The 25,005-nt window shown below is 42.6% G+C and overlaps 1 protein-coding gene across 4 annotated transcripts in view; it reads right to left on the reverse strand.

Annotated features, from left to right (window-relative positions):
* ptprub (protein tyrosine phosphatase receptor type Ub) overlaps positions 1 to 25,005 on the reverse strand; it is a 182,428-nt gene that overhangs the window by 84,986 nt on the left and 72,437 nt on the right. For all 4 annotated transcript variants that reach the window (XM_030394026.1, XM_030394025.1, XM_030394024.1 and 1 more), the window contains exon 3: positions 5,384 to 5,655. In XM_030394026.1, the coding sequence (XP_030249886.1) occupies positions 5,384 to 5,655 (272 nt within the window). The remainder of the gene's footprint in view (positions 1 to 5,383; positions 5,656 to 25,005) is intronic.

A 25,005-nucleotide genomic window follows, 5' to 3' on the forward strand; every position in this document is an offset into this window, starting at 1 on the left:
TCAGCTTCAGATTAACTAAAGCAGTGAAGTCCTACTGGGACTAACGGCAGGGAGAGGAGCACTGAAGAAATAACGCTCTCAAGGTACATTTGACATGACATGTGAGTGTTGTATTAAAATAGACCGGAAAAAATCTCAGCCCGTCCTCAAAGCAACAACACCTGCACTAGGAGTGATGTCGTGGGATTAAATAATGTAGACAATATTAACATGTGGAATAAGTAATAAAAAGACAGAAGAGAAACAGGCCTGAAAAAGATTCTGACATTTTGAAGGAGACGAAGGTGAGAGAAGAAAGTGGGAGACGGTAAAGAGCGAACGGGGGACATCTCCGTCTCCGGCTGTACTTGGCAGTCTTGGAGGGCTGGATAACATCTTTAATATTTGATAACAAGGTTCTCCAGGTATTGCAAACACTTCTACCAATAAGAGGCAGAGCGAAATATGGCAATGTAAACCAGACACACACGACATCTTCAATCGAGACATCTCAAGGTGATCTTACTCCGTTAGATTTCAGCCCCAAAATCCATTGAAGTCCAAAATCCCAATTTCACAAACCGTGATAGGAGGGAGCGATGTGTGTCACACAGCGTTACACACACAGTGCGCGTAATGCTTCCCCAACCTTAGTATTGATATAAAAGGGCGACCTGATCAGAGAACATTTCCGAGCTCATTAAAAACCATAACACAATAAAACGGCAAAACGTGGACGTCAAGAGAAAAGACACACAAACTCCTGAATGATAAAATCTCTGAAAGTGCTCGAGCTGCAAGTAATCAAGAAAATAATTTTTCAAATCACCAGGCAGGTGAACAAATACCATTAGGGTGGTTTCAGTTTTTTCACCATATTAATTCTTAGTTCCGGTGATTATCAGAGAGTTGCTTGGACTGTTTTTAATTATATTCCACAATGACATTTTCAAGATATAAACAGCGGCTGGGTGTGTTCGTGCGTGCGTGTGTGTGTGTGAGCGCGCGCGCGCATGTGTGTGTGCTGTAAGCAAGGTACTTCATTACGCCCTCGATTGTGAAACGAGCAACCTTGAGCGCAGTCTCACATCTGTACCTGTGCAGTGCAGGAGGCTACGCTATGCCTTTTTTTGGATCCCTTGCGCTTTGGGCGACGAACAGGAAGTTCTAATATGACCTGAAATCTAATACGGCGGAAAAAAAACCTGCAGATTTTTGAAAAGAACACTGCCAACAGGGTGAGCGCTCTCCTGAGATGTGTTTTACTCAGAGACAATGAAACTAGGAGTCTCCACATCCGCTTCAAAAAGAGTTTAACAACGGTGTAAGTCTTCCTGCCTATCACTTAAAAACCAATGTGATTGTATTATGCTTGCTTTGAAGATGATACAACCCAAACCCCCTTCGGTGTTTAAAGGCACACAAGCTGCAGCTAACGTGCTTTAGAGCTACAAGTCTCGGGTGAATTTCAAGAGAGCCTTGTTGAAGCAAACTGGGCTAACAGACTCCCGACGCTCTTCCTTCTTTCTTGTGTTTTCTCATGGCACTGTTACCGACGGGGGGGGATCTCTCGCATTAAGATGCTATTATAGAAAACATTCAGCCCTACACCTCCCCGTTCACCGCTCTCTGTTTTGTAAAGGGAGCAGCGGCGTGTTGCGAGGCAAGACCCCTTGTCACTCCGCAAGTGATGAGGTTTTTGAATGCCGAGGGATTAGCAATGTAAGCCGTGGTGTATGTTACTTTGAGGGGGCAGCTTGTTTTGTTCCCTTTTGTACTGACGAGCAGCACAAGCTTGGCTGAGTTCGAGCGAAAAGTTAAAACGAGAGCGGAAGCGACAGAGGGAAAAAAAAAAAAAGCTTTAATTCCTCGCATGCTGCAATTAGATGCACTTTCTCTGACGCTGCCAATACCTGGCGACCAAATTTAATCCAATAAAATTTGAGTGCCGTGTTCTACCCCACATGAGATAAAAAAGCAAGGCCATTAGCAGTTTAAGCCGTTCTATTAAAAGGCTGTACCGTCGATACTAATTGAACTGTTAGGCCCATCTCCTTCTCCTGTACTGTTTGTCCCGTCTACAGAGTCATCTACTCCTCCTCATAAGCCTATTATAACCCTCCTTCTCCTGACAGGAACCGCTCACTGGAAGCCATGGCAGAAGTCTGACTCACCTATGAGCCATCGCTGTTTACTGGGATATATACAGGTCTGAGAGACATGAAAGCACACAGCTCCACTGGGGAACAGGAAATGGGGGGACGAGCAGAGCAGCGCCGCTAAGTACACAGGCAAATTCAATAGTACTTGACAGAGAAAAAGAGATGGCCGGATAAAACATGTTATTACTGTATTCATGACTTATCGGTCCTGATGTGATGATAGGGCAGAGGAGTGGTTAGGGAGTCTGTTTTATAACACAGAGATCACAGCTCGGCTCTCACTGCATCCATCAGTGGTGAAGCGGTCCTCAGCGAGACACTCGACCACTTTTTAGCTCACTCATTGTTAAACATTCAGCATAAGAGCAACAGCTATTTAATACATTTATTAGGGGCATTGTAAAAGTAATGATTCACTCTGAAAACTCTATTAATTATTTGTTTTAAAAACCGAGCTGATGAACAGCCTCGCTGGCAGGGGTCCTTGCTCGTCTTGCTGTTTGCCAGGAGCGAGACTGGCAATAGCTCTGGTTAGCAGAGCTCGCCGTCCTCATGCATACTGATTCGTTACTGCCGAGATGACACTGACATACACGGTATATAAAGAGTCACCAGCATCTGTAACTTAATAGGTTTTCCACATGGATAGTTTATTTCAATGGCATTTAAAAAAAAAAAAACTGAGAGAGTTCCTTTGGCTTACTGTCTTTGTTCTCATTTTAAATGCATATCAATGAAACTGAACTCAATTTAAACAGCAAGGGAGCAGGATTATTTTGTCAGCTCTTAAAAAGAAATGACAACATTTGGAGTTATACACCAACTCCCTTTTGCCGAGGAGAAGATTATATCACTCTCATGTGTGAATGCTAGATACTAAGCAAGAGCGAGGAGGTGATTAGCATAACTAGGGATGCTGTTTTTTCCGACTCTAAAGCTCACTTATCGTATCGGTTGAATAACAGCTTACTGCTGCCAACTGTAGGTGCTATTACCTAGTCCGCAGATAGAAGCGCAGCTAGTGGTCCAAACTGGGAGCTCGGAGCACCAGGTGACTGTCTGTGTTTACATTGCTATGCTAGCACAGGAGCTTTCGACCAGGTTGGGCTGGCTGGATAGCATGTTAACTTCAGTGGATATCTCTGCAACATACTGTTATTTGTTAACATTCTAATGGTCATTTTAGGGTTAGGGTTAATTTTTACTTTTTTCACTTGGATTATTACAAACGGCACCTTTAACTCAGTAACTGCAGGTTTCGTTTAAAGGGGGCCCCTTATGCTTATTCAACAGCTCCATATTTTAAATTATCAGACTCCACTAGAATTTGATGACGCTGGGTCACATTGATTTCTTTACAGAACCAAAACTTTATTCACTGATTGCTGAGATTTTATGTCGAAAATAACTCACCCATTTATAGAATTTCCTGATGGACAGCTTCAACAGCACAGCAAACCTTACAGCAGGCAGCAGTGAGCGGGTACTTTTAGCAATATGTAAAGCTCTCTGTCCATCAGGGAACTCTGTAAATCACAGTTCATACAAAGGAGCCAGAAGACATCAGAGGGAAAGCCAGAAAATATTTTACTCCATAAAATATGATTCAGACCAGAATCCTGTTGGGAGACGCTGTAAGTAACCTTGATAAAAAGAGCTATACAAGCTGAGACAGTGGACGGGTGCATGCTGATCTGGGTGTGCTCTGCCTGCAGGAGATGACAAAGACTTTATTTCATTTATTTTATTGATTTAATCTTTGTTTTATCAGGAATATGTCCATTGAGATTCAGAATCTTATTTTACAAGGGAGTACTGGCCAAGACAGCAGCATTAAAAAAGAGGAAAAATAAGTCACAATGAAATCTGATCATCGTGAAAGTAGATAATGCTGTTGGAAATGTTGCATTTATAGGAGTCTGGAACTTGGGCCATTGGCACATGTCTACCTCATATTTGAAAGTTTGGCCACATTTAATATAAAGGTCTGTTTGTCCATTGTCCACACAAGATAAAATGTGGCAATTAGTGATTGTAGGACTATAGACTGGTTTATGTTATTACCTCGGACAAAGTCAGGCTGGCTATTTCCCCCCCTGTTTCCAAGCAATGCTAAGGTTTCCTGTTGCTATCTTCATAATTGTCATGCAGATATATGACTGGCATTAATCTCCTCATGGAGCAGGACACCTAACTTGTCGAAATGCCTTAACTTTCCTTTAACAACAAATCCCCTGAAGCTTTGACAGAGTGCCAGTGGCTTAGTCTCTCTTTGAATTTGACAAAGCCAGTCACAACTTTACCTTGGACAACCTGTTCAGAGGTAGAAACCTTGCAACCTTGTGAAAAATATGTCTCTTAACTGAGAATAGGAGATTGTGCCCTTGTGCACAGATCACAGCAACAGAACGTTTCTCTAAGATGTTTGTGCGTGGGCGTTCATGTATGTATACCGTCTGTCTGTTTGTTTCTGTTAACCATAAAGTTGACCTCATTTTCAGATCAGGTGATATTGGTGGAACAGTGTCACTCCTGTTTGTGCAGAGGACTATTATTTACATAGTGAAGGTCAGATCTTGCAGGCCCGAACAGGATTTAATTAAATCAGGGTGGGATTGACAGTACTTGATATAACGCACACTACTCAACTTAATTGCTTTTTGACAGCTCTGCAGAGTTTGCAGAAAAGAGAAATTGGATTAATAGATGGATATCCCTCACGTTCACCTGACTGTGCCATCTGTAGTCCACAGCACAACAGGCAGCCACAGTAGCTGCCAGTCAAAGTGCTATGCAAATCGTCGGAGTCTGTTGAATACACAGTGCAGAGGCCTCAGTGGGTGGAATCTCTAGCAGACGTGCCCACAAGAGGCCTGGATAGGGCCCTCGAGCTCTTACATTAGCTACATTCACAAGGGAATCAATGCTAATTAAATTGCAAATGCGAGTAATTAACACCAGATTCACCTCCAGGCTAAAATGAGTGGTGATCACCAGAGCCTCACTGTGTAATATTTTTCAGCTGTACAAGATGTTGGCCAAAGGGTCTGCATGTCTTCATCGTGAAAATGAAACCTCTCTCGACTGTTCCACTCCTCGGTGATAGAGGAGTTTCATTAACACATCATGAAATCTGAGTCACAACACAACAAGCCTGATGAAGAGTTAAACAGACACATCGGTCACATCATCTCATCCAAGAGTCAGGAGTCTCTTAGAAGTGCGAATGACAAAGTCTGTACCTGGTATTCATTAGGCCAGAAGGTGCTGACAGCCAGCTCGACCTGGTGCCACTGCTTGGCATGAGACCCAGACGTGTTCCAGACTGGACTGCCGAGAGGGCCGCCGTTGACGCGAACATACGCCCGCAGGGCCCCTGGACTGTGGCCATCACGACTGTACAGGAAGTAGCTGAACTGGACGCAGTGCGTGTCATTTTCGCTCAGGGTCTGCAGCAGCAGCTGAGCACGATGACCCACGGCATGCTGGGAGGAGTTCACCAACATATACGATCCTGGAAGGAGCAGAAGAAAAGGCATCAGTTATTTATAGTATTCAGCTTTATGGGTCAGCATAGCACGCCGTATATATTTCCATACACGTTGTCATTTTATGTAAGCTTCAGAGAACTACTCATGTTCTGAAATTCAAATAGTAGATGTTTTAAAAGTCACGACGATTGGTTTTGAAGCTGTGTCATCACAAAAACATCAGATATTTTGAGCATTAAAACATTGTTATCTTCGCTTTATTTAAATCGTTGCGTTTCCTCTACACCAGCTGTCATCTACGATCAGAAACGCATCCACAAGTTGTGGCACTGAAGCATGCATTATAGAAAGTTAACAAGCAGATACGCTTCCTGCAGTGTTGAATCATTCTAAATAATTGGAAATCGGAAGCAGCCAAACAGACATTTGCTCCGTCTGCGAGCTCAGTCTCCAGAGGCACTTATAACACCTAACTTTTTGGGACCAGAGTTCTTTTATTCGTGCATTTCATATTAGGAGATATTTATGGTAGCTTACAATGTGTGTAACGCACTGTTTTATTCAAAAATGTGAGCAATTCAAGGAAAACTGCGGTAAGATTTACATATCGGAATGGGACTGTACCAGAAAAGACTTTATTTTCTACTTTTAAGAGAAATTCAAAAATCTTGACAATAGACAACAATAAAATCTCTCTCTCACTGTCATATTTAGTCTCCCACCAAGCTCGATTATGCAGGAAGAATGACTGTCGAAAGTGCGTCTGCAAGTGTAGAAGAGGAAGTTTTTTTACCCCTGGTCACTATCCTGTGAAAACGAACCACACTATGCGGAGTGAAATGAAGGCAAAGAGGGAGATGACAGAAGGGGCAGCAGTAGCAGTAGCCATGTTGCTTATGCCAACAGTAATACGACAGGGCAACACTAGGAGAGGGAAAAGGTTGCCTAATTAAAAATAAGTATGCACCTACATTTTGTCACATTTTGAGATGCAAGAATGAGTGAAAATCAAAAAAAGTCTTTACACTGTGTCTAAACCACAGTTTCAGCTTGCACTAGATTTATCCTGTAGATAACTGGCGGAGGCTTGTATGAGCCACCAAGAGATTTGTGTTAAGCAGACTCATATGAACCAAGGCAAACATGCCACAAAGGAACAAATCCTCTTTTAAGTACTTTTAGCTGGGTGAATCCACAAGAAGAAAAAAGTGAAAGTATTCTCCCGCAACTCGCTCGGATGTGTGTAGGCGGTTGATAACAGGAAAAGAAATGCACCCTGTTGAATAAAAAGACACAATCGACGCTTGCTAAGGCGTCCGTTCCTGTGAACACTGGAGAGAGACACAGAAAAATGAGGAAGAGGTGGAAGAGAAAGGAGACAGGCTGAGCAAGAGAAAGGACCGATGGCAGTTTTCCCTCTGCAAGGCGACGCCGAGGCAGGAAACGAGATTCACAAAACCCCCCAAAGCCTCCTCTAATCAGGATAACATAACCCCATTGCCCTATGCCTAGCATCTGTCCTGCCTTGAGTCTGTGCCCGCTAACGTGATTAGCACAACAATGTTTGGAGACCTTCCTGTGTACTCACATAATCAAGCCTGTTGTCTTTGTACTCCAAGGTCTTTCTGTTCTCGGTCAGAAATGAGCCCGAGAGACCAGACAGTCACAGCCTTGGCGCCAGGTGTCCTGAAGACATTTATTCTCCACTCAGATGTAACAGCATGTGAATGCTGAATCGCCAGACAGAGAAAGAATTCTTTACATCCCACACAGACTGCACCTCTAAATTGGGAAGCATCCCCGACACAAGAACACTCGCTGCACTCCTTAATGTTTTCACGCCTTCCAAACAACCCGCCATTCAGACACAAGTACTCTGATTTATGAGTGCAGAACTTGTATTTGTTCTTCAGGCTTGCCTTCCTCTCCCATTGTGCAAAACAAGACACTTGACAGAGTCATCCGCTTCTTCGCCAGCACCATCCAGTAACTGAGAAAACACTAATTAGCTCTTTAAGTGCAAAGACAAAACTCCTAAATTTACAGGCTGATGTTTTGCATAATGAGATTCAGATTCAGAACCTTTAACCCTGAGCTATAAAGAAAGTTAACCTGAGGACCACAGAGAAGTCAGGACAGTCATTATGTGGAGTCTGCCTTTACTGCCAGGCCCCATTGCCCTGCAGCCCACTGTCAACAGCCCCTGATTTGTGTCTCGTCCTGGGCCGGAGATCTCCGCACTCTCATTTCGCTTTGCTTAATTAGATCTTTCAGAATCTTTCTCCTCTCCTACACCCTCCAGGCCCCCAAGGGACTCATAAAATAATAGCAAAGGGCTGGAGTGCTGCAGCCGTACTGTCCTCACCGCTGGTTATATCCTGGCTGCGTGCCCCCGTTTTATATATAGACAGACATTAACACCTTTCTGTTGACTTTGCAAGTTACTATAACGTCACACAGGGACTCAGGAAGCAGTCGTTCTGCTGCCCTCTAACCTCTTTTCAGATTTAAAATAGATAAGCATAGTTGTAGATTTAATGAGGTACTGCTGGTGAGTGCATATGATGTATGAAAATGAAAATACCCATGAATTAAACATTTTGACAAATCAAATTATGGTTGTGGACACATTCTGTGAGGTAATCCTGATGTACTGTCAGACAGTCAATGGCAGCCCATTCAATATGGACATTATGCATAATATAGTCTTGCCTCTGGATCCTAGTTCTTAAGGAAATGTTTATATTTAATGGTGAGAAAATGCAGAGATACACAAAAAAGAATAAAGATAATTTAATTTAAATTCACCACATGTGAAAAAGTCCAAGGTAACATCTTTACATGTGTAATTAAATATGTCATCTCCTCCCTTGCATTGCATTCATGCCACAACACCGCTGCTGTTCAGATCATCTGCGCCTCTCAAATGGTTGTCCGTTTGTTGGAGCTAACGTTGCTAACACTACCTATCTAATGCTATCATCGTTAATGCGTTCTAACTTCACCAACTAACTTTAATATCGCTAATGCAAGCTAGATAATGTGAGGGCTGTGCAGTATGCTGGGCACACCATATAGGCATCAGCCTTTTTTACATAGTTTTCCAATAACCATGTGATACATGCGGTGTTATACTATTGGTGGACAAACCCTGTTAGAGGCTGGAGCCAACCAAACGTCAAGATTCTTACAAAGAGATAAACAAAACAATCATTTTGGACCCAAGAAACATTTTAAAATGATTAATTCACTATCATCATAAAGTTTCTAAGGGAAGGAAATACTTTTACTCTGCACCTTTCAACAAGCTCTGTTGATGCGATATTTTGTCTACATAAAATGTTTATGTCCGTGAAGGATAGTCTTTTTCCCTTCACCTTTAGACGAGCACACTTCGAATAACACTTGGAAGAAGCTGGGGAGATGAAGACCTTGTTACTTTCTACCACTATTACTGTGGAGAAAAGAAGAGGTCAGAGAGATGCTACCGTGCTATGCCCACACAAAGTAATGACGCCATACTGTCGCTCATAGAACTCATTGAACCCATCTGAGAAGTACTCCTCAGCTGGAAGTTGTCAGCCTGCATTATCACCAACTCTGTGATCGTACACCTCAAGTGTAACCTTCACTTTGTCATTTGTACTCAAGCCTTCATGAGGTTTTTTTTGTAGCAGAAGAGTTCTGGCAGTATCTTTGTTCCTCACATGTTATATTGGCTGTCTGTGTAGAGGCACTTTTTCCACATGTTCAGTTAACTTCTAACATAATTGGAAAATTCCAGTGGTCAAAGAATTAACACCACACTGTGACGATCTAAGGACAGATTTGACCCATGTATATGATATATAAGAGCTGATTATTTCTCTTTCTCATGTACATTCAGCAGCTGGCAATATAAGAACATTAGGTGCTCTTGCAAAAAATACCGATTAAAGTTTTGCACAATTTTTAGTAAATGTTTACACTGTTTATTTGTCAAGCTGTTAAATTTAAATTTGCTGTTACGAAAGGCGACATTCATTTAACTCAATGAAAAATTATTAATTAGATTTTCATGATACCATGCTTCCAAGACTTTTAATAATAAAGCAAAAAAAAAGGAAATAGAAAATCTTCTTCCAACTAATCTGGTGGGTAACTTTGTTCATAGAACCTAAACAGCTCTTGTCGATGTCACCAAAAACATTGTGGTTGCTCCTGGCTTTGTTTTTTCAGTTTTATTTAATCTTAAGTTTTTCTTCTGCTTGATTTATTCCCCGTCTTTGACATAACTCTATTTTAATTGCTTGTCAAGACTAATCTCTGAACTGGGCTTGTTACTGTTTTACCAGCAGCTTTTCTGTTGTTTGTTTTCCACATCTTCTCCCCTGACCTGTGGTGTTCCCCCTGGGTTGTGATTAGAGCCACTGTTATTTCCCAACCCAATCGAATATGTTTGAACTAAAGTAAATTCACATTTGCGAGCTTGCAACTTTACATTTATTTAAGCACAATTTTCATTTTATGTCGTGAAAATGCCACACTTGTGCTCTGGTTAGGTTTAGGCACAAACACCACATGGTTAGGGTCAGAAAAGATCATGTTTGGTTTAAAATGCCGGCTTTGGTCACAACCAACATGGCAGGAGATGTCCAAAGCTCTCTTTAACAACACCTGGTTTTGTCACCACTGTCACAGCTCCAGTTTGTGAACATGTGATGTGAACAAACTGTAGAAATGCCAATATGTCTGGTGACAGACCTGTATCTCCTGTCAATATGCTCCCATTGGACCACACGCAAAATTTCAGAGCCTATTCTTGTACCAAAACCTGGTCATTTATTATCTCATACAGAATCATCCATTCATAAATGTCATGTCATATTCAATTAATTTGTTTTGCAAATAAAATGATTTCAGTGATAAAGTCTCTTGCTGATAACGCTAGCTCAAATTAAACTGCTTCTCACACTCAGATTTACACAAAGTCATCAATGCTTTTATTTCCTCTTGACTTGGATGATAGTTCAACTCATTGAGACCTGTACCTTCATTCAGAATGTCAAGACAAGAGAACATTACCCCATTCTTGTTTCCTCATTGCTTGTCAGTGTCAGAATTGATTTTAAGATCTGACTGATAACTTTTAACACTCTACATGGTCAGAATCCCAGACACAACATAGATGTGTCAGCCCATCAAGAGTCTAACAAAAGCAGCCTTTTCAGTCAGGTTCTCCAAGGTTTCAAATTATATACATGAGCTTCTCACACTATACCACCTCTCACTGTGTACAAAGCTTGTTGTGTTTAATTATCTTCCTTTGTTGTCTTACGACACTGTCATTGTTTTACGCTGTTCTGCTTCTCTGCTGTTTCTCGCGTAAATATGCTTTCATGTTTGCATTATTTAAAAAGGTAAATGCTGGAAAATAAATTTAACTAATCAGATCAAACTGTGGTGTTTAGTGCTGCCATGCATGCCACCCACTCTCCTCACACACACACACACACACACACACACACACACACACAAGGCAGCACCTTTCATGAATTATACGGCAAAGCACTGTGAAATCTGATAAAGTTCCATTCATCCCTTGATGCCCCTCCCAAGGGCAAAAGAACATCCATAACAAGATTAGGACTGATCCAGCACATCATAATTCATATGCAGCACCGGTGGACTACGACCTGGTCACAGGCTGTAGGTGACGCTATCTGTGGCACGCCACAACAGACGAGGAGGAGGAAGGAGGATGATAAACAGAGGTGGAGTTTGGGTTGTGCTGTGATACATTAGGTAAGGTCACAAAAACAGAGTCGGCAAAACACAAGCAATGTAAGTGCAAATAAGATGCAGAGTTGTTAAGGCTAAGGCATAACGTTCCCCTCCTGCATTAAATGTACCAAGCCATTATCTGTATGACCCATTCACCAAAAGTCTGTTCCTTTGACATCCAAGGCCAGAGACCAAGTAATCTCAAATACACAAGAAACTAGAGGAAGCGGCAGTCTGAACATAACAGGGTCAGTGACTGTGTAAGGGTTTAAGAAGCGTCCTTCATGCTGCCTGCTATCACTGCAGTTAGTCTAAACCCTGGCCTGCTCTCAGCACATCGGCCTCAGTGCTCGTCTTCTCTCTGGTTGGGTTCATTCTGTTGTCTGAGAAGGTCGTGAGGGATTTCAGACTCAATCTCTGAGGGTCCCCCTACTGTCTGTTTACGTGGCGGTGGCCAGAATAACCTTCAGCAGAAGAAATGACTAAATAAATAAATAACATGCTAAGCTAGGGAAAGAGTGGAGCTCTGGCCATCGGCCTGAAAGGCACTTTAGTGTTGTTATTTCACTGATGTCTGGTCTCAATCTGAGTAAATTGCCTCCACGTGAAGTGAAATTGTTCACAAAGCAGTAGGAGCTTTTAGCATAAGACGCTGCAATCCCAGACATAAGCGTTACCAGACGATAATGTGTTTGTACTCATCAATGCACAAAGTAAATGACAAATAAAGCTACTCTTTGATTCTTTTGTGTTTGTTTCCTGTCTGACCTTAAGGCAAGCCTGGAGTTACATAAAAACTTAGATTGAGGCTTTGATAAAGGAAACCCGTTGAGAGGATGGACAAGTTCCCCTTCTAATGGAAGATCTCATACAGGGCCGGACCGATAATAAGACATCACACAGACTTAATCCACTTATCACAATGACAAGCAATGACAGCGTTCCTACTGGGAGGCTGAGGCTGACCTTCCACTCAAAGAGTAGCAGCACAACAACTACCTCCAGACATACAGCCGTTCTTTTGCCATTTCTTCCTCCTTTAATTATGTCAGAACGCCTGTTTACATGTTCAGATCTGCAATTCCCCACGTCAATTTGAATTTCCAGAGGACATTTTCCCCTTTGACATTGTTTACTGCAATCCCAGAGTGCCTGAATCTAATTTAGATTCTGTTCAACTGTGCTAAGGGAATTCTTTTTCTAACATTTTAACATCCTGAACATTTGATATTTTTGTTATGGGGCCAGAACAGTGACTCTAATTTTGGCACAGGGAATAAAATTTGGCTTTGAACATAAAACCAGAACTACAGACAGAATTATTTGGCATTGAAACACATGTATTAGAAAAAAAATTGGATGGCCTTGAAACCAGGAGGCGCGCTGAAAAAGTTCCCTTAGAAAAATAAAACAAAAACAATTTGATATTTTCGCTTTTCAATAATAATCTAAAGATTTTGAATTGTGTCTTTTTTAAGACTTTCAGTTTCAACTTTCTGTTACTGTCTTGGGGGTGGGGCAACAAGAATGTTATTTACATTGGCATTATAATATGAAATCGTAACCCGTCTCGTGACCCAAGGATTTGTTCCGGACACCCTGACATGACCACACACCTGACATACATCATCGGCTTCCACAAGTTCACCCGAAACTCATGTCAACTATCATAGCTAATGTGAGCTACTGTCAGCTATGATTGCTAATGTGGCGTCTGATGTGTTAAACAATCGAAGATGGCCTTCCATCTCTTAAACGCAGTCAGGCCTTTTCACTGAATTCACATCTTGTGTGTTATTGAGCCAAACACAAATCAACTGTACATGATGTAATTACATTTTAAGAATTAAAAGTTGACATTCGCTGCAACAGATCACACACGCAGAGACACACAATGATGTTAGACAAGTAAAAGCATCTGTGTTGGCTGCATTCGACCCGTCTCCATTGCAGCTGGATCAATAGAGCGGCGTACCAGCTTTGCATCAGGGCACGGAGGACTGACAGGTTTTCCATCCTCCAGGCTGACGCATCACCTGAAGTGCGGAACCTAATCTCATTTTCACCCCCCACTCATTCTATCATTCACAGCTCCACCTCCGTCCTACTCGTTCTCTCCCATTCATATAATTTTTCATTATCGCCTCCGTCATCCATCAAGTGGCTCTTCTCTCTCACATTTTTAAAAAACTCAAAGTGGGGTACAGTAGGCTTTGACATTTTCTGTTCTTTGAAACTATCCGCCCCTTACCCGCTGTGGTATTTCCCATTGACCAAAGATCATTTTGAAATGACATCTCCTCTGTCATTTATATCATCAACTCACCATTCATCGTTTCCAACTGCAGTCTGAATCATCTCAACCCCATGTCCTCGTCTTTTACGTCACTGTTCTGTGAAGCCCTCATTTAAATCGCAACAAAAGACCAAAAGGTGACAGAAAGGGAAAGTATTGAATCAGACTGTAGATCTCCATGGGGTGCTCTTAACCTTTTTTTTCTGATGCTTGTCTTTTGTCTACACTTCTAACTCATCCAATTGCTGAACTTCATCTTGTGCTTCCATTCGAGAACGAGCTGTGACTGGTTTCTCTGCAGGTCTTTATCACCTCAAGTAGAACGCCAGTGGACCATTACCCATGCCTCCAGGGACAACCAGGCTTGAAACGGAGAGTGAGAGAGATGTGGGGGCCAGCTCAAAAATAAATGAAATACAAGCGCTGCTATTGTCGAAGTAGCCTGTGCCTTCCAGCGCTTGAGAAAGATAAGGCCACATCAGCAAGTGTTGTTGTCTTCTTCCCGAGGAGAGACGGGGAGAGAGGAAAGGTGCATTTTCTCAAGAGTCTGCTTGTGCTGACCTTTTTGAATCGTCCTCCAGGCAGTTCAGGATCAACTGCCAGATTTGCCCAAGAGACAGGCGGACAATTGGACACATGAGGAAAGAGAGGAGGGAGGGAAGATGTACACTTTTTTGTATCCCTCAGTCTGTTTGTCTCAACACATTACCTCACTTCAAAAGGTCTTCAGTTCACAGTCTTTCTATGACTGAAGAGAAAACGACAGGTGTACAAGATAATTGCCATCGTCTAATATAACTTCTGTAAAGAACACACATTATTTTGGATCGTGATCTCGGTCAGATTGAAGAAGTATTTTCCACGTAAACACAGCTACTGATGACCAAGAAGTTAGCTTCAGTAGTACCCTGGTGGCCACGGAGTGAATGCAATTACTGTTAGCATCCTTGTTTTAATGCATTTTCAAAAACCTCTATTTCACCATCAGAGTGAATTCTTTCTGGATCATGATACTGCTGGAGCACAATGTATTTCTAGTATTTATAAAGAAAAAAGATCTCAGATCCTTTCAGAATAATTCCAACTTGCTATCTCCACAGTGGAAAGAGCACTTGAAGGGAACCGACCGAAGCATCTACATGTAAGATGACTAATTCCCTCCTCAATGGCTCAAAGTGTGCTTTTCAGTTAAATCTCCCACTGCAGTCCTGCATGCTCTCAGCAAAGCACGGTGCATAGTTGTCCTTCCCCGCTGCAGAATAAACCCTAGGCAAGACCTTAGAGGTACAATGCATTTTAAAAAATGACTGTAGTACTCATTTCTAAGTCAAAGCCAAATTGACACAGCAATCACTCAGGGTTAGCAAAAACATTTCCTGTGCATGCATGAGCGACTGTCACACCAGCTGTCCATGCAAGCCACAGCCAGACAGACAGAGGTGGTGTCTGCTGCAGTCTGGGAAAACCAAAAGAGAATTCCCTCACATCCCTCAGCCCAGATCTTGACCATATGACTGAAATTAGTAACTCATTAAAAGAGATTAGTTCAGCTTTAACTGCTGAAAATGCAAATGAACAGAATAATTGCAAATTTGTCTTTTAATACATTCTGGACTGTTAAAATTCATAAGATCCCCTTAAAACAGTTAGACGCTGATGAAGTGGAACTGCAACCATGCTGTTCGGTCCAAGCAGTGATTTGTTAGGAAGCTTCTGCAGCGGAAATCCTCGACCTTGCAGAGCAATACTGCTTTGCAAACACACACACTCCTACATCAAAATAAAACGTGTCTTGTGTAAAGGTTTTTTAAAGTTATTTTGGGTGTAATGCAAAAGCTCATTATTGATCGGTTTTTAAGGAGTTTGCCCCCAGCGTTCTCCGCTTAGACGCAGTCGCCTTTTGTTGTACAGTATGAGTGCAGACATGACAACCAGGATAAGATCCCCAGCGGTGCCAAAGGGTGGTCAGAGATGTCATCAACAATGCGGTGAGGCTACAACCTCAGTCACAGACAGACAAATTAAATAACCAAGAGTCTCTGATTAATGCTGTCTCCATTCAATGAGTAAGAAAAAAAAAAAAAGTTGCTCACAAATGAGCCATGCATCACCATTAGCAGTCTGGTCAAAGTGCAAGCCCACACTGCTGTTCAGCAGAATGAACATGTCATAGGCCCTCCAGGCCAGAAAGATACTGCATTTAGCCGATTGACACCGGCACCATGACTTAACTGCATGATAATCAGAAAGGAAGTCTTTCTAATTGAGATGAAAGGCTGTAAAGAAGGTATTTTGATGCTCATGTTTATTGCTCCAGTGGTGCATTGCAGGGCAGCAATCACCTGCAAACACCTTCCTTATATGCATCTGTGCTTTTGTAAGGGATGCAAGATGGCTGTGATCCAGCAGACTGGTTTGCTGCCTCCGCCTGGAAGACACTGAGGAAAAGGCTCAAAGCTGAGAAAATACACAGTGTGAACATGTGGAGAAAGAGGCCAAGACCTTGTTGTTCTCCTGCTCAGCTGTGGCTCCAGGGTATTGCACAAATCCATAAACCTTGCCCTTTAGCACTCAGCAGCACTTTATCAGTCAGTCATCACCATCCGAGAACACATCACACGGCCCTGAAAGACTCCCTTCGTCCCTTGGCGCAATTAGCCAAGAGCGTCCATAACAGCAAATACAATATTGATAAGTGCTGTGCTTCATTACGGGTTCACAGGTCTTTTTATATCACCATTCATCATGATCAATAGATCTGTATTTTCCATTAGGTAGGTGAAATATTATTATCACCCCCAAGGCTGCTCAGACATAAAAGACACTGATACCGATAGTCTTTTTAAGCCTAAAATTGAATGCATGCACGGTTTGTACCTAATGAGTTCTTTAAATATTTGGTTTTGCATAAAAATCAAATTTTCTTAAAAACAAACAATCTGCCTCCACAGTCGCACAGGATTAAACTTGTAGCACCTTTAGCAGATCTCTAATCACTTCTCTCTGGACACACACAGAAAAAGGATTATGTATGACTTAAAGTCCTTTTCTTTTTCTTTTTTTTTTTTTACTTAATGTTTAATTATATGCATGTTAAATCAACAGCTGAGCACATGTTGAAATGTAACTCAGGTGCAACATGATGTCTCCAGGCAGACAATACACATATGGCTCTCTATCGCTGTCCTACATTGAACGCCTACAGGGCATTCACACATTGCTCTGTAAAGCCTGCCCATTTATTTTACTGCAGCGTCGAAGGCCTTGAGGGCTCCATCCCAGTTTGCTGCTCCCCTGAGCAACACTGCCGCAGACAGAGACAAGAAAACACATTGTCCCCCATCATGACGCTGCAACCATATGCAAAACCTGATCCTCTCTGTCTCCTCAACTGTTGAATAAGTATAGGTTTAACGCTCCATGTAAAGATCCATCTGACCTTCTCTGCCGGGATGCTTAAAACATTATCCCGGCCTTCGCCTTGACCTACTCTTTGTCCTGCCTCTCAGCACCCCAGGAGGAGGAAGATAAAATAGAATGAATTAATGGGGCTCCATTAATTCATTTCCTGTATGCCCCTTCAACAGAACAGCTAAATTTAACACTGCTGCAAAGGAAAGACAACCTGTTCAAAGGGTTTTCTCATCTTTTTCCTACATAGTCACGGGTCATTTCTAGCCCCTAAAGATGATTCAAGATATAATATGTCACGTTTATGCACTGAAATGAATACAAAAAAATAAATACTCTCTCAAACTCAGTAACATCCATACTCTAACTTTAACTTCTGGGAACATCAGAAAAAAACAACAGAGAACAGTGGCGGACTCGGGATAACTGAGCAGCAGGGACGGAAAGAATAGAAGGGCACCAGCTGTAGGCGGTGGGGCACCAGCAGGCAGAAAGGGCACTGGAAGGACATTTCTGCCTGAGTCTCTTTAGATGGATTTTCGTCTGCAATGGTGGTTGTTTAACAATGAGGACAACAACTCCCATGATCCCACACGACTTCACGAGCCATCAGGCAAAGTCTTTGAGGCCCTTAGCAGAAGTTGCATACTGTGTAAATGGATAAAGAAAATGAGTAAGTACACCAGAATGGCTCTCAGTAGAGCGCATACCTCTGCCAAGGTACAGCAATCCCCTTGAATTCAATGAAGCCTATCTAATATCAAAGTAAATATGTTCAAATCTGCCGGATCCAGATTTGATTTGGATCAAACTATACTCACTAAAAGAGCCACCTACAAATGCAAATCTTTTCAACAAGATCCATGCATGCTTTATTACCTTAGCAATTAAAATGAGTAATGTTTCCTTAGATCCGTGTTAATGGGGTCTATTCTGGGATGAGACCCAGGGTCCATTCAAAGTTTCCTGGAAATCCGTTCAGTAGTTTTTTATGTAATCCTGCTTACAAACCAACAAACAGGCAAAAACATACCTTACTTCTTGGAGGTAATAAATAAATAAATAATAATATAAAATAATAATAAACAGGATGACACTGTAAGTCACATGAGCTAATGAGAACCGCGATGGAAGTTTTTCCCTGAGGCGGGGGTCTTTGCGGCTGTGACATTCAGAGAAGGAGACGAAAATCCGGCGACAGGCTAGTTGTCTGATTAGATTTTCATTAGCTCCTTGTTATCAATGACTGATCCCATTAACATGTCAGCATGGTGACATGCCCCTGTGGTAAACTGAGAGGCTTCCGGGGATGCAGGGCGCAACCACATAATAACGCACGCCACCGTTTGGTCATCGGTCCTGACACAAAGCTAATGAGCTAGTCGGGAGAGCAAACGAATGACAGTTGGCATATGTTGTGACGCTTGGAAGTCCAAAGCGCTTCCTGGGAATTATTTATCTAAAAAAAACAAAAAAAAAAACACACACACACCATTGTCACACCACATGTACTTGAAGGATATTTGTAGTTTCTAAAGCTCCACTCAAAGTCAACATTGTAGTGATTTAATTGTATGGCTCTAGGCAGGCTGTATCCCCGGATATTAGAGTCAACAGTGATAAATCAGCATGATAAGCCATTCAAGCATAACAACCCTATATACAATCTGCTCGTTTTCTCTACACACAACACGCGAACACACAGCCCGCTCACACACACACACACACACCTAATCTTGAAATCCGTGTCACAGTGGTGTCAACGGATGCAGCTTAAATGGCCTTCAGCATGCTTTTTAGTAATTACTCAGCTTGTTTAAAAAAGCCTTCACCGGCGCCATCAGCGAAGTTGTCCGCCCACACCATCCGTCCCAAAACACTTTAGTCCCAATAAAACTCTGCCATCTTTCTCTCTGGTGGATGCAAACACAGTTACAGAGGCTCCAACAATGACAAAACGTCTCCCCGGCTCCGCAGATTTGTATTGTAGACGCGCGTCACTGCGTCCGCAAACGCTGCCTAGCATTTATATAGTTGTACCCTCTGAATGAGCGCTGTGAACAATGGCATTGCCATGTGGCGCTGTATAGAAAGAGAGATTGTGTCGGCGGCGCCACAGGAGGACTTTAGAAGCTGATGGATGGACAGGTGCCAAGCTCAGCCCAAGACGAGGCCACAGTCTAGTGGCTGATAGATAAATCTGAGGCCGACACTGATAGGCCGCAGAGTCATCATAATGACAGGCAGGCTGGAGCCGAAGGCAGGAGGCTGCAGTTCCGCCCATCCCAGAGGTGTAATGTGCTTGTGATTAACTGTCAATCCCCCCGTGTGGTGGGCAGACGTTCTATCTCAGCGAGAACCACTCATCATTGTGACAGCTACTGTAGCTCTGACCTTGGCCTCCGCTAAGAATGCCGCAGACATTTTCTGAGGAATTCCCTGAGATGTTTACAATTAATACAGGATCATTAAAAAGGCGTTCCTCTTATTTTATCTTGCACACAGTGAGATAAAATAAGAGTGATAGGAGTGCAGCTACAGGACCAGGAGGAGGCAGGACTGTGCTGTATAGTCCCATTTTTTTTTACAGAAGACATTTTGACATGTCACAGTAGGAAAAGCACAGGTGTAAATAATAAAATTAATGATTGCTGAATTCCATTTAGCTCTTTCAGCTTCAGTGTCCAGGTGCTGGTTTCACAAGGATATTTTATGGTCGTCTGTACTATAGTGGGTTCACTTCACACACACACACTTTGATAATTACAATCATTATCTAACTAACAGACTTCAGACGGACATCTGAATTCATCTGTTGCACCAAGCTGTCTAAATCTTCACTATCTTGGTGAGACATATTTGCAATGAAATATGTGCTAAAAAAAAACAAAAACAAAACAGACCCTTTTTCAAAAAAAAAACATATGTGGACATAGCTGAGTGTCAAACCGCTCAGTTATGTTCACACTGTAATGAGGAATTCAACATTTACAGGACATTTTGATGGGACAAGTCAGCAGTTCAACAAAACAGAAAACTAGCTCGCCTGTGTCGGTGTGGCTTCTTAATGTGACACTTTCCTGTCTTGTTACTCATTCCACAACATTGCAAGCAGAGCAAAGTATGAGTCATGTTTTCCTGTTTACCAAGAATTCACAGAGAATTAGACCCACTTACAAAAAGAACCTAAATAATCAATACATGTGAATGTCTACATGTAGTCCGATTATCAGTTAAATCTAAGCCACGGTCAAAGTCCATCACTGTCAGACTGCGATGGCTTACTGGGACACTTAGTCATTGTTGATGTCATTAGTACGTTATTGGTAAGTGAGAAAGATGTATAGCTCGAGTATTCAACCACACGTAATCCCTCTCATCGACAGGTCACCTCGCTGCTTTTAGCTCACATCCACAAACAATGTCAAGGATTTCTCTTGTTGATCCACTAACCCTCGCGGTCAACCATATTCATTCTTCTTTAGAAGATGTACTTTGTTAAATCCCTTTTCAGAGAAATTCAGTCTTTTCACTTTGCTCGATGGCCATTATTCAGTGGAAAGTACGTTTACAAGTGGAACATTTTGTCACTGACCTTTTGAAGACATTAATTACATTTTACATTTAGGATATACTTCACAGGGATTCGCAATACTGACTTTGAATTGAGAATATGAATGCGTTTTTTGTTCGCCATTCTCCAGGGTGACAATACGCTCCTATTTGCACATAATAGATGGTAAACCTTGTTTTTAGAGCAAAAACAAATATAATGACATGGACGGGACTCAAACCTGTAACCTTCCCACTGGCAACAGAACAATGTGAAGAACACATTTCAGCTACCAGTGTAATATGACCTGGGAGAAATGCCACCACCTGCATTAATAATCTCCATCATCTCTTTTTTCAAACTTCAAATGAACGAATTATCAAAATAGTAACACAAACTTGTATTTTGTGACACGCTGATGTTGTAACTTCATTTTAGACGATTAAAAAACAAATTAGGGCCTAGACTTTGAAACAGGAAATCAGACGGGTTTCAACTAGAAATCAACGTTGAAATCCCGGTTTGTTTTCACTGGGTGAAAAGAAAAAGGGAGGCTGCTTCGATACCTTGTTCAAGGGCACCTCGGCGGTGCTCAGGTAGTCAACTGGCACCTCTCCAACTACCAGTCCAAACTCCACATAGACTGGTCCGAGCTAGCCTGAAACCCTCAACCCTCAGGTCCCAAAACTAAAACCCTACGGAACGAGCAACTGCCGAAACCTAAATTCTTACCACTTTCTCCTGAGGGGAAGGTGATTAGTAAACGAAACACAGGCACAGCTTGCTGAGTCTGAAGCTGTAGCTGTTTTTTTTCTACTTCCCAAGGACTTGCACTATGGCAGAACTCTCCTATTAAAATGTTTATTACTAGAAAAAAGACAACGCTGCAAGACCAAACAGGATCTTTGTTGGGTATTACGATTGAGTAGAAGCAGAAATATCAGAAATATCTCCAAACCTGAGCCAATCAAACCAAAATTATGGGCATATATTAGATATCAGTGAAGGCAAGTGAGGAATATGATGTGATTCGAGGGAACAAAAGTGTTTCTGTCAGCCACTAAACAAACCGAACCCAACCAAATATCTTTAATGGTGCCTCTGTTCGACTAAAGCATCCCAGTACCGGTGCTCTTGTGACGGCGTTCACTTCAATTGAAGGCAGTCACTAATGAGCCGGTAATAGACTACACCTGCGACATATAAAAAGGGCTGCCTTATTGACCCTCGTAGGTAATTGGACTCATCCTGCAGCTCTTTTGTGATGAGTTGCAACCGCAAAAGCACGGTAGAAGAACTCCACACAGAGAAGCTGACGTTTGAACCCTCGCCATGAACAGACCGCATTCACCAGCAAAAAAACCCCTGCGCTGCCAGTTAACACCAGCCAATGATATCCAGCTGGAAAAAGATGAGCACAGAGTTCAATATTCATACTTTGGTAATCTTGAGATTTTTTTTTTATATGCAAATCAACAAATGCAGCAGAGTGCCATAAGTGCTGCTCAGTGGCCGCGGCTGTCACTCGATGAGAAATGCCTGTTGTCTGAAAACAAACACCTGCTGTGTGTCTCCGCGGCAACACAATGGAATGGTATGGAAACTGTGACAACTTCTTACACCGTCATGTTTTAAACAAAAGATGTTGGTATTTGCTCTCACATTACAGATCACTTTTCTCCGCTACTGCCGCAAAAGGAAAAAACAAAAAAAGAACCTTGTCTGTACACAACAGAAAAGCTGAGCCAGTCGATGCTTTCTTTTCCCCTCCGCCATGAAAGCGGTTTCTGTATTCCACAGCTTGGCAGAAAGTGTGCCTTTCTTCCTCTGTTTTTGTTTAACGTCCCATCGATTACTACCTCTGCTGGCTGAGAGCAGTTTTTTATTTTTTTTTCTTCTCTCTGGCCCTCTTTGTGGTGCCTGTCTGTGGTGTGACATCCTCGTCCTGACAACGAGACTGTGAGAGAGGAATAAAAAAAACCTTCGGAAAAGAAAACATGAAAAAAAAAGAAAGAAAAAACATGCAGTAAGGCAGCAAAGCGGCGCAGCCAAGTACTCGCTGAGCCTTTGTTTTTTTCAGCACACTGCCTTAGGTACGCAACTGTGCACACTAAATACAATGAGGAGTGATTAAAACAGACGCAGGGAAAACAAATCTTGACTCGATATTCCTCATGACTTTTTTGCGTTCTCCTCCCTCCATTGTAATCTGTTACCCTTCTGCTTTCCTACCAGTTTTACTATTTAAAATTCCTCTCCCAAGATTGAATTCTTTTTTTTCTCCCCTTCTATTTTCTTCTCTTTTTATCTGTGCACCTTGAGGGAATTAATCACAGCTGGTCACAGATGATGGGCCAGGCGTGCTCCAGTGTTGAGGATGTCTGTCCTCCAGCGTGCCACTCGCCTCTTGGACTGGATATGTTCGCAACGCATGGCGAAACAAACAGTCGTTTACTTAACCTGCATTTTGGTGATACAGTGTGTTTGTAAAACAGCCCGCAGAGAAATCAGGAAACTTCTGAGCGCGAGAATATCGCATTCCTCTTGTTCTGTCAGTAGTCTGAGGATCTGGTTTCTGTTGTCAGCGAAGCCATGGGGGAATTTTCGCGCAAGCAAACTTCGCAAAGTGATAAATTTACAAAATGTCGGCGTGGCCATCTCGGGCGTTTCTGGCAGGCGCTGTTTTTTTTCTTTTTTTTTTTACAAAGCTCACCTTGGAATAATCAATAAATCACAGCGCACAAAACCTTTTTTTGCCCCAAAAACTCTCCTAGTTTTTAAGTCTCCACGGACGACTCAGACTCCGCTCCTCGTTGTCTGCCAGGGCTTTATCTCTTGCTTAAAAAGGATCAGAAACTGTCAACTGCCAAACTCTGAAGAGCAGCAGCATGGCCATTAGGCAACCGTGGAGACTGCTGTGCTCGCTTTCAGAGGGCTTGCGAGAGAGCAGCTCTGAAAAGCCCTGCCAAGACCCAGCCTAAGGGAGCTCCTGCAAGCTCAGGGCCCTATTTCTGCCTTCTACATCCAGGCTGCGCTCATCAGCCAGTCTGTCTGCAATCAACAATAGAGCCAGATGGACGGAGACCGAAGGATCCACAGGCTGACTCTACAGTATACGCAGCCAAGACAGTGCTCAGAAATAACTTTGTTAAGGCATGAAAGGCCTCGGCTTCACAGGTTTGAGCAGGTGCACGGGCGGAGAGCTACCTTGCGTTCAAAGAAGTTGTTTTTAACCTCGTTTTTATCCGTAGGAGGTTGGCTGAGCACTTACAGTATGTGCTATTTCAAGTGAACACCTACACTTATGTGCTTCTTCTTACGTCCTCCCAATGAGCCAAATTCACACCTGCGCAGTGCAGACCAAAGAGCTGTAGCCCCCCCTCTCAGCCTGTCTGGAGGCTTCCTCGCCACAAGGACGTTTCCAGGACTTCTCCAGGACGTCGATCAAACTATACACTACTGCTGCTTCACGAGGGGGGAGCAGAAGCACGCTCAAGATACACCATTTCACTGTCACGTCTTGTGGAAATATGCAAATAATTAGGCAAATGTCATGTAGACACTTGTTTTAACATCTTTTCATGAATATAAATCTAGCTGCACGAGATGAAGAGGAAATTAAAATATAAAATGTCATGTGAGAACAGCCGAGTCGTACTGTTTATTCAAAATGTATAATTGATTCTCTCCAGCCTCTCAGTGAGGTAGAGTCTAACATTAACGACAAGGATTATTCATATTTTGGAGAGACAGTGGAATGGAGGAAGAATCTGTGTGTTTCAGTCCGAGGTAACGCAGGTCTGAAAGGGGGCCAAGCCGAGGATGCGAAGGCGTCTGTTTTAGGAAAGGTTCACAAGCTTATTTTTCAGTGTGAGGAGGGAAGCTGTGATTTTGGCGCTCATGTCTGTGATGTGTCCATCAACTATTGTGGGTCGTGATGACAGCAGACTCACATTTCCTCGAGGGTTTGTGCACCATATGCTCAGGTATCACTTTACTTCCGCTCAGTGCATAATAAGCCCTTCAAATATACCTCAGTTAAACTCTAAATTGCTGCCACATAGAGCGATCCTTCAGCTGAATTCCGCTACAGCTTTAGCTCGACTTTTTGTGATTATATAAAAAAAAAAAAAAGATAGCACCAGTCCTAAAGTAGATGGCTTTGCTAATGACCGAAGCAAAGCTCCTCAGCCATCTGCTTGCTGGTGTGCGTTGCGTTGAACGAGCCCGAGGTCTTGTGAGACCAAATGCCGAGCGTGCCTCGAACAAAGAGAGCAGACTGCACATTTCTGTGTGGTGCTATGACCTGCCAAGCCTCCCAGGGCGGCAAGGTCTCCATGAGATGGAGCC

Source organism: Sparus aurata, chromosome 17 (genome assembly GCF_900880675.1).
Source record: "Sparus aurata chromosome 17, fSpaAur1.1, whole genome shotgun sequence".
Lineage (NCBI taxonomy): Eukaryota > Metazoa > Chordata > Actinopteri > Spariformes > Sparidae > Sparus > Sparus aurata.